This window comes from Haliotis rufescens, unplaced genomic scaffold, assembly GCF_023055435.1.
Source record: "Haliotis rufescens isolate VD_foot unplaced genomic scaffold, xgHalRufe1.0.p SCAF_56, whole genome shotgun sequence".
In the NCBI taxonomy this organism is placed as follows: domain Eukaryota; kingdom Metazoa; phylum Mollusca; class Gastropoda; order Lepetellida; family Haliotidae; genus Haliotis; species Haliotis rufescens.
The window spans coordinates 1,142,072-1,153,552 of record NW_025964290.1 but is presented as its reverse complement, the minus strand read 5'-3'; the positions used below and the strand labels follow the sequence as shown (position 1 = coordinate 1,153,552).

The window sequence follows — 11,481 nt, the reverse complement described above, 5'->3', positions numbered from 1 at the left end:
GGCACTTCTGCTGAACCGTCACACATGCTCCTCGTCCAAGCTCTTCTGCTGAAGTGGACACACATTCTCCTCGTCCAAGCACTTCTGCTGAAGTGGACACACATTCTCCTCGTCTCGGCACTTCTGCTGAACCGTCACACATTCTCCTCTTCCCAGCACTTCTGCTGAAGCGGACACACATTCTCCTCTTCTCAGCACTTCTCCTGAAGCGGACACACATTCTCCTCTTCCCAGCACTTTTGCTGAAGCCGACACACATTCTCCTCTTCCCAGCACTTCTGCTGAAGCCGACACACATTCTCCTCTTCCCAGCACTTCTCCTGAAGCGGACACACATTCTCCTCTTCCCAGCATTTCTGCTGAAGCGGACACACATTCTCCTCTTCCCAGCACATCTGCTGAAGCGGACACACATTCTCTTCTTCCCAGCACTTCTGCTGAAGCGGACAGACATTCTCCTCTTCCCAGCACTTCTGCTGAAAGGGACACACATTCTCCTCTTCCCAGCACTTCTGCTGAAGCGGACACACATTCTCCTCTTCCCAGCACTTCTGCTGAAGCGGACACACATTCTCCTCTTCCCAGCACTTCTGCTGAAAGGGACACACATTCTCCTCTTCCCAGCACTTCTGTTGAAGCGTCACACATTGTCCTGGTCCCAGCACCTCTGCTGAACCGTCACACATTCTCCTCTTCCCAGCACTTCTGCTGAAAGGGACACACATTCTCCTCTTCCCAGCACTTCTGCTGAAGCGGACAGACATTCTCCTCTTCCCAGCACTTCTGCTGAACCGTCACACATTCTCCTCTTCCCAGCACTTCTGCTGATGCTGACACATCCTCAGACACACAGGTGGTTCTTCCACAGCCACACATCAGTGATGCAGGCTCTGCACCATCCATTGCCCGCCAACAGGTTGACAAATTTCAAGATAATCAAACGTATCCTGTTGACAAAATTATCAGATGCAAAATGGCAAACGGTACCAAACAGTACCAAATCAAGTGGTTGGGCTACTCAGAAACGACCTGGGAGCCCGCCTCCAATCTTGATCCATCCCTGATCAAGCACTTCCATAGATCCAGAACAATGTCTGGTAAGAAGCGCAAACACGGACATAAGTACTTCCAATGATTCATTTGCATAGGTGTTATCAAGCTACCACCATATCTTTTGTGACGTGAATTGCATGGCCATAAGATATGAGTGACCATCCCTTTGCAGTTACCAAGTGTTCTGTGTCTTATAGTGCTAGGTTGTTTAGGTGTTTGTGGCCACAATATTCTTCTCAACCAGGCCAACTCTTCTAATGGATCCCTTTTCATTTCATCAAAGGTTCATCCAGGAGCTTGATTATCCTGTGGCATATGGCTCTGTTTGCCCGCCCTACCCTCGGCACCGGCCCTCTTCAGAGACTCAACTATGGAATAGTTTTTAAGCCAACTACACAAGTCCATTTTGCAACTGAATACTGGGTCCACACCTACGAGGTCAAGCTTCGCCATGTCCCAAGCATTCCCACCATGAGTGGTGCCACCAAGGCAATGGTACTTGTGCTATACTGCACCAAATCCAAATGCACCTTAACGTCATCAAAACCAGGTATGTTTCACTGCTAAATGAAACTACGCACCAAATCATTAAACTCATCCCTGAATCTAAGGTCCCCTCATCAAGTCGCTCCAAACGAGCAGTTCTAAGTTGTGTAGGGTCCCTTTCTAAAACATTGTTTGGTACAGCCACCATTGACGATGTCAACTTGCTTGCCAAACATATTAACGCCCTTACAAAACATGACATAAACCTATCCAATGTCCTAAAACAACATTCTTCCCATCTCTCTTCCTTTATGAAATTTGTAGACACTAGATTTAAGAATGCACTAAAAGGTGTTAAGGCCAATCATGATGCCCTTACGTTCACAGCCACTGCGATCCAGAAAGTACAAGTTATTCTTTAAGATCTTTGATGTTAACATTAACCCAATTTTACTTAACGGTGCTGAAATATGGGGATTAAAATAATTTTAAAAAAATTGAAAAGGTTCACCTTGATGCATGTAAAAGAATTATTGGTGTAAAACACAACACATCTGGTTTATGGAAAATGTAGTAGATTTCCTTTATTTATATATTCACAACTGAAAGTCATGTTACAACATGATGATGTTATACGATGTAAATGAAAAGAGTAATTGGATCACTGATGTGAACAAATTGTTATTCAATAGTGGTCTTGGAAACGTTTGGTATGATCAATGTGTACAATCTGAAAGTGTATTTACCAATTCTTTTCTATAGAGTCTAAAAGATATTCATCTGCAATCGTGGTTATTTTCGTTGAGAGTATCGAATAAATTTTAATATTATAGAATTTTGAAATCTCATATGTACACAAAACAGTATATGTTTTATGTAAATATAAAGAAATACAGTAATTCATTAAACAGCACACACACACACACACGCACGCACGCACGCACGCACGCACGCACGCACGCACGCACGCACACAGACATCAGCAGTTGAATAAAATGGATTGATAGATATTTTATTTGGTATTAAAGGCCACATGGCCCATTGTACAGTTAGGGCCAGTCGGGTAGCCTAGTGGTTAAAGCGTTCGCTCGTCACGCCGAAGACCCGGGTTCGATTCTCAACATGGGTACAATGTGTGAAGCCAAATTTCTGGTGTCCCCCTCCTTGATATTGATGGAATATTGCTAAGAGCGGAGTAAAACTATACTCACTCACTCCCTCACTCATTCTACAGTTGACATTTTCAGTTTCATTTCTTTAGTCACGTGATATACATGATATATAAAACTATCTGACAGAGAATATATGTTTAAACATGAATAAGGCGCATAAAGGACCCCTGACTGATTCGGTTCTTTATCACTTAAGACATTCATTAGCCATGATATATAGAAAAGCCAGCATCCGCCGATAGAAGGGCCAAACTGAACACAACAGGGGAGCAAAACGCAAGCCCACAAGTAAATGATGGCAAATAACTCTAATCTTGGAACGGCAGTAAACTTATACGTTTTGTATGTACGTGTATACATTCAGTCTACATGATTCGGACAATGGACAACAATTCCACATAATATAAATTGCTTCATCACAGGAATGTTATGTCCCAGACATATCTACAAAATAGAATCCAAATGGATCCCAGAACATTGCTTGATTTCAATGCCGGACTGAGGCAATCTAGACTTGCCAACTCCTTGAAGACTTGAGTAAAACGCCTTTCAAATTTACTGTCTAGGGTCTGAGACTACGGTGGTGTTAGTATCGCATTGAGAATTAACTCGTAGAGGGAATCCCGCTGGGGTCAGCCTGGGCCAGTGTAATCGGATATACTCCTGAGTCTCGACTCTGGTGAGTGAGTGAGTGAGTGAGTGAGTGAGTGAATGAGTGAGTGAGTGGGGGAGTGGGGGAGTGGGGGAGTGGTGGGTGGGAGGGTGTGTTACGGTCGATCATGACGGTGGTCTGTAAATAATCGAATGATAATCAAACGATCCAGTGATTGATACCAAGAGAAACGATTCACGCCACCGTCGCACATCGATACGCCAACAACCCGATCAGTTCAATTCAGTCACGAGTTGCCTCACACAACTTACCCTGATGCATCGCCTATATACTACAATGCATATTTTCAAACTGACAATGGATACTATCACAATCCTTCCTTCCTATTGATCATTATCCTATCTCGGTCTACATTGTTTGGAGCTGCATTTTTCTTCACACTTAAATGTCGTGTATTTGTAGTTTTTTTGTAGTGTATTTGTTGTTTTTCACACGAATGTATGCGGACGTCCACATACATGTACAACGATAATGTACATATTAACTTTTAAAGAAAGAATAACCTTAGGTACAGTTATCGGATTCACTACATGTACAACACGAGTAGAGTTGTCTAGACACAACGGACAGGCTAGGCGTCGACGGATAACAGATACAAAGTAATCGAATTGATTCAGGACTAAACAGATATTTTTTTAATGAAATATTATGATTTGCGTTAACTAGAAACAAACTGATTAACTTGGACAATCGTTATTGCTAATGATTGATTAAGAAACTATATGTACATGTATGTAAACACCACAATCATCATGTAGTTCACGTTCACTCGACTAGGACACATTTCCTAACCCTTATCAAGGACCAAAATGTCTCAGTGCAGATTTCAGACCTCCCAACATGCACTAGGGGATGAATGCGCTTATATAGACTTGCTTATTATACAAAAAGGTAGAACTACTATATACACCAATGGAGCTATCATTCAGTAAAGGGGGCGGTCAGGTAGCCTAGTGGTTAAAGCGTTCGCTCGTCACGCCGAAGACCCGGGTTCGATTCCCGACATGGGTACAATATGTGAAGCCCATTTCTGGTGTCCCCCGCCGTGATATTGCTGGAATATTGCTGAAAGCGGCGCAAAACCATACTCACTCACTCACTCACTCATTCAGTAAAGCCTTTGAGCAAGGCTAACTACAGACAGTGTTGAAAGGAAAACGGGCAGCAGGAGCAAGCTCCATCTGTATAAACCAAGAGGTTACTCCAATCATCAGAGTCCTATGGCCCTCATCAGTGGATCCCAAATCTCCTGTCTGCCTGTCTCCTACATTTTGATAAAGTATTGGCAACAACTTGAATCACGTTCCACCGTTCATAAAAGGGTTTTACGTAGAGTCTCAATATTCTTGAACATATTTGAAAAGCAAGAGCTATTTATCCTGACGATCAACCATCCCGACCCTCTCTGCATCCCCATGGCCACCGTCCGGCTTCCCTCTCACTGGCGCTTGAAGAGTATAATGGAAACTAGGCCAAATCTCCCTGCTGTGGACAGTGGAACAGCACAGGGCAATATGGATATGCTAGAATAAATCGGACCAATTCTTATAAATAAATTGCAAATATGAGTGAAAGTAGACCACCTTTAAGCTCGAATAAGAACGATAAATGTTTGAATACAATGAAAGTTAAGAACATTAATTAGCATTGATATATGCAAGTTAAAATCATGATGTCAGTTATTAAAGTATTACAGATATATGTGCGATAAGTAGATCTGTTTGTTTAATCTCTTTATTTCTCTTTTTAAAATTCGTCATCTGCTCCAGTTATCTCTCTCAATAATCATCAACTGTGACCACTTTGCATGGTCCAGCGTCGTGGTCAGCACAGAGCCTATAAATGTACTCTGGCAACTTCAAACAGCACACTCTCTCCCCAGATCGATAGAGATAAAGCTCTTTACAGAAGAATACGTTACAATGGAAGAGAAAAAACGGCAACTGTCTCAATTTGCAGATATCCTTTAGGTTTTATACCGAGAGACTGCTATACACACATCATGTGTAATAACTGCATCAGTGTAGCGACAAGGGGACGTGAAAACGTCAATCAGCTGATGTCGTCCTTTAAAGAAACTTGTGTTGTACAAAACTCATGGAACTACATTTGCTAACATGTGGCCTATCAGTTCGTGCGACCAGAGCATTACAAAGAAAGGTGTTACATTTCCTGCCATCCCTAGCTGGAGTTGCAATCATTTGACACCTAAAAACTGTACCGGCCCAGGCAAAAGAAATACTTGTGTTTTAGAATTAAGCCTTAATCATAGTTACGATGGAGCATAGGCTGCCATGTGTGTTTGAATAAGTTAGGACCCCCAGCCAGACCACGATTAAGGCAATGAAATACTAATACTTACTAAATAAAATTTATAAGCAGTCTTGAATTAAAGGCAGATATAGCTAGACTTGCCTATTGAAGATTATAGACTGTGTGTAAGGCCCCATACATATTTCACACACATGGTGCAGGACTATAGGTTCTAGCCTCTCTAGTTTCTTGCGTTTGCTTGCTGTGCTAAAATAGTTAATAGATTCCTGGTCAAGATGTTGGTCCAGCAGCCGTGACAGTTACTCAGAAATCCATACCCTTAAGTGAGTTAGTTTTCGTGCAGATAACAGACCCGGAACCTGAGTAAAAACTAAACTAGCTTCATTGAGACTTTTGTCTTACAGAAGGGGCTGGGCGAAAAGGAACTTAATATAGTTTAGGGACTGTGAGACAGACTAGGAGACAGGCTAGGTGTCAGTTTCGCATGGAGAACGGACTAGTTTTGCGATTCCTGCTAGACATGCGAATTGATTACCTTAGCAAACCACGGAAACATTATGGAACACACACGGTGATGCCAGTAATCGCTATTGCCGAGCGTAAAAGACATTTTGTCCATGAAAAGCTTTCGACGTGTACCAATAATACATTCCAATTCCTACCGGTAATATACGTCAAACATTTGGCAACATGTATTGACCAAGAGCATTATTGTTAATCATGCATTTAGGCTCTCACATCGGCATATATTGGAACTCATTACCAATCCCATTCTTGGGCATCCTTTCAATGAAGAGCCAGGACATTAGAAGCTGTAATACTGAGGGGACATGAAATGGAGAAAACAGTAGTATATATCATGCACACGACATACTAAAGTGGGCGCACGATGTAGTATTGTGTGCATTAAAAATAATTATAATTGTGTTAAAATGTGCATACCAAATATTATACTGTGCTCACGAAATGAACTGACTTATTGGGAAAAGTATATCGTGCACACGCTATCACAAAACGTGCGCGCGTAACACTAATACCTCGACCTCAAACATGTTCTGCTGATGTGTAGCGCATAACGTTAGGTTACATGTAGTCCTTGTAAGAAGTCTACTCATACGTTTGGCGTCCAGTACGTCGGCTTGTTGTCCACAAACTTCATTTAGACACTTTCTGTTACATGAAGATAAAACATTAGATAACACTGTTAATGTGCTTTTATAGCGGGTTTATTCTTGGTTACAGCAGAATATCGACCTCGGGATATGTTTTCGCCAATACATACATGAACAGATGTTCATATCTGTATTGGTGTTATATCTAAAAGGATATCCATGCTTAAAGTGGCTAAAAGGATATTGTTCCAAAATTGATAATAGAAAACAATATGCGGGTATATGGTGTATATACCAACGGAAAAAGAAACTATCCTTTTTTCAAAAAGTTCAATAAGAATACATATATTTTGATTTTAAAGAAATCACCTTGCAATACATAATCATGCCAGTTACACACGTGTTTGGTTTGAATGTGATTAGCACACACTTATTGTTTAACTAAAAGGTGGTCCTAAAACATTTCTGTTTAACTGTACTTAACGCTCACGCAATGCCACGGTTAGCTCTACACCAATGTCTTTGCGTCTGTGGCATGCTACACTAGGATTGGCGCAAAATGAAGTTGGCAGAGATTTTTAATGTTCGTCGAAACGCAATATCACTTCTTTGGAGTCGTTATATCTACAACAGGGCAACACACATGACTTGCCAATGGCCGGTCGTCCACGAGTGACGTTACGTCAACAAGACAACCATATGCAGAATCGATACCAAACTGCCAGTTTGGACAATTTGGATAATTCTTGGTTTGAGATCAAGTATTTGCAGAACCGTACGCAACCAATTGAGGGAGCACAACATCCGGCCCTGAGGCTTCAACGACAACACTGGGAAAATACCCTTTTCACAGATGAGTCGAGGTTTCATCTGGACAGCTCCGATGGTCGTGGAAGTGTCTGCGGCATCCAGGAGAACGTTTTTGTGATACTCAACGGTGTCCTTGCGGGAGTGGAAGTGTAATAGTAACGGGTCGCATCACAAATTACGGGAAAACACAATTCATTATTGTTAATGGCAATTTCAATGGAGTACGCTACTTTATGTGCAAATGCAGGGACGTAAGGTCATTTTGCAGTCCGCCCACAGCTTTCACATGTTGTAACATACCTTATGAGGCAGCACAACATTCCTGAATTGCCATGGCCGGATGTCTACACTATTTGAAGTGCAATGTTCTGGCTTTATGCTTTCAATAAATGGCTTGTATTTGTTCGTGCGCACGGTTTAATATCTCGTGCGCAGGATGTAACATATTTTTTTAACCATGTCTCTTCATTTCGCGCGCACGGAATAGTATATCGTGCGCACGATATGATATATACTTGTTTTTTTATAATAACGTCTCTTCATTTCGTGGGCACATTATACCATATAGTGCGCACACTTTAGTTTCTCGTGTGCACGACATACAATTATTGTTTTCTCCTTTCCATGTCCCTTCAGTGCTTCCTTATTTTACAGTGTGTAGTAACATTTTATTATATAGTTCAGCGTGAAAGAAAAGTGATATTTCCATTGCAGTGAACATAACGCTTGATATTTCACAGCAGATAACATAACACTTGATATTTCACAGCAGATAACATAACACTTGATATTTCAATGCAGTGAACAATACATGTTGAATTCGCCATACTTCTAACCTTTTGTTTGATAGAGGCTTCAACTACTCTCGTTGGATGAAAGATTTATTCACAGAGCCGTACACATGTCTGACATCGACAATGCATGAATGTCAACAGACACATATATTCAAACATCAGGGGCAGTTAAATCTGATCATCATTTCCGGTTAACATACATGTATAAAGCATATAATAGTGCAAATAAAACGTCCATAAAATATCAATACACGGTTACTTAAGTTTACATTCTAACACCCCCACTTAAACTTAAGTCAGTAACTTGTTTTTGTTTTATTTAACATGCTACAGGCAATAAACACATATATACACATATGGTGTCTATTTGCAAACACTGCATTTCTCTCCATATTTACAAACACTGTATTTTCATACACCACTCACACTGATGAGTTTCCTCATCCTGCTACATGACACTGGTTTTGTGAACACATCCGCCACATTGCACCCTGACTCAATGTACTTCAGTTCAATCACATTGTTCTGCACTTCATTTCTGATGAAATGATATTTAATGTCAATGTGTTTTGATCTTTGCTGAGTCACTGGATTTTTGGCAAGTGCTATTGCTCCCTGATTATCCACCATCAATGTTACACCTTTACACTGACCAGTCATATCTCTCCACAGCTGTCGCAGGAACTTCCCCTCTTATATTGCTGCAGCCATTGCCATGTACTCTGCCTCGCACGTTGACAATGCCACAGTCGTCTGCTTCTTGCTTTTCCAGGATATCAAGGGTCCATTATCTTTCAACTGGAATCCGTAGCCAGTGATGCTTCTCCTGTCTGCAGATGAACCCCAGTCAGCATCACAGAATCCCACAAGTTGTAGAGGATCACATGATTTTACAAACGTCAGTCCTTGTTCAGCTGTACCTTTGATATACCTCAGAGTGTGTTTTGCCATGCCCAACTGTGTTGTTGTGGGTTTAGCCATATACTGTGACAATTTGGTCACAATATAACACAGGTCTGGTCTCGTAGCAGTCATAATATAGATCAGACTTCCAACAATCACTCTGTAGAGTCTGGGATCGCCCAGTTCAATTGCAGTTGTCTCTCTTTCTTTGTCAGCGCCGGGATCACATGGAGTTGTCTTGGGTTTACAGTCCATCATGTTGAACTTCACCAGCATCTTCTCAATATGTCTTTTCTGGTTCATATTCAACACTGTTGTTCTTCCACTTGAACTCTTTTCCCAGAAACCATGACAGCTTCCCAAAGTCCTTCATCTTGAATCGCTGACACAAAGAATCTTTTATCCCATGAAGTATGGCCGTCTTCTCAGCACAAATGATGATGTCATCGACCCACACTACCATAATTACGAATGAATCTTCAGTCGTTCCGTGGTACACACGAAGGTCAGCAAGTGATTGGTTCAAATTCAGATCTTCAACTAGGAACGTCTGAAGTAAGGAATTCCAATTCCTTCCACTTTGTTTTAGGCCATACAGGGATTTCTTCAACTTCCGAACAAGTTTCTCCCCAGTCTGTGGCTTAACTTCAAAACCTTCCGGTTGCTGCACATATATCTCACAGTCTATGGGTGCGTTCAAGTATGCTGTCTTCACATCCATCTGATGTACCACCATATCTTTCTGAACTGCAAGTTGTATCAGAGTCCGAATTGACGTCATTTTAGCAGTTGGGGCAAAAGTCTCTTTATAGTCGATATCATGCACCTGTGAGTATCCCTTTGCAACATACCTTGCCTTGTATTTCTCAGAATCGGGGCAAGATTTCACAGCAAACACCAATCTTCCCCCCACTGTAGATCTACCTTCTGGTAATGTGGTGATTTCAAATGTCTCATTTTCTTTCAGAGCGTCCATCTCTTCACGCATTGCCTTCTGCCACTTGGGTGCATCACATGAAGACATTGCTGCAGAATATGATCCAGGAATACCAGCCACCTTGTAACAGTAATCCACAGTATACATTGAACTATCTTCCGTCTCAGATCCTGACAAGTCAGACCCTGTGACGTAATCCTGCAGGTACTTGGGCCTGGTGGTCTCTCTCCTGGGATATCTTCTCGTTTCCTGTTCTCTGTTACCATGTTGTTGGACTTCATTCTGCACACATTCTTGCTGTCGTTCATTTTGTTGATTCTGTTCAGTTTCCTCTCCATTTTCATTCTTCCTGTACACTAAATGTTCTTCATATTCAGGCTGAGATACACTTTCTTCAAACTTTTCTGTGAACTTTACACATCTCACTCTTCTTACTTCATTTCTCTCAGGAAAGTACACAAGATAAGCAGGACTTTCTCTGTCGTATCCAACAAAGAAGCCTTTCTCACTCCGTTTGTCCAGTTTCTTTTTGTTTTGAACGAATGCAAAACACGTTGTACCGAACACATGCATATTTGACAGGTTGGGCTTCTCACCTGTCATTGCTTCGAAAGGAGTAATGTTCAGTCTCTGGTTGTAACACCGATTCCTGATGTATGCTGCTGTCATAACAGCATAGGACCACAGCGACTTGGGTAATTTGGCTTCTATCAGCAGACATCTCGTCATATCAAACAGTGAACGCCAGGCACGTTCAACAGTCCCATTTTGATGTGGTGAATATGGTGAAGACTTCTGATGTCTGATGCTGTTCTTTGTGAGGATACTTCTAAACTTCTCACATGTGAACTCTTTACCGTTGTCTGACCTTATTGTTCCAACTTTTCCAAAAGGTGATATATCTAGATCTGCAAGGAACTTCGCCGTTGCTGCGGCAGTATCACTCTTCTGCTTCAGGAGACACAAGGTGATTATTCCAGAATAGTCATTAACAAATGACAATACATATCGAAGGTCACCTCGAGCTGCTGGGTCAATAGGTCCTGCCAAGTCACAATGAATAACTTCAAGTGGAGTTGTCGCCCTTCTGTCTGGATCTCTATTTCTCCACTGCGACATCTTCCCTTGGATACAGGTGTCACATAGCTCAGTATCTTTACCTGCTATCTTCATTCCCTTTACGAATGTTCTTGTTCTTCTTTATCACAGGCAGTCTTGGCAGAGTCTCGTCTACGACAGACCCTGGTGTCATGGGAAGAGTTCTTGC

General features: G+C 41.7%; 1 protein-coding gene across 1 annotated transcript; it reads right to left on the bottom strand.

Annotated features, from left to right (window-relative positions):
• Positions 1-9,067: 9,067 nt before the first annotated feature.
• Positions 9,068-9,553, bottom strand: LOC125374381 (secreted RxLR effector protein 161-like). Its single transcript, XM_048385229.1, has one exon. The coding sequence runs from the start codon at positions 9,551-9,553 to the stop codon at positions 9,068-9,070; it is 486 nt and encodes a 161-aa protein (XP_048241186.1).
• Between the last annotated feature and the right edge of the window lie 1,928 nt (positions 9,554-11,481).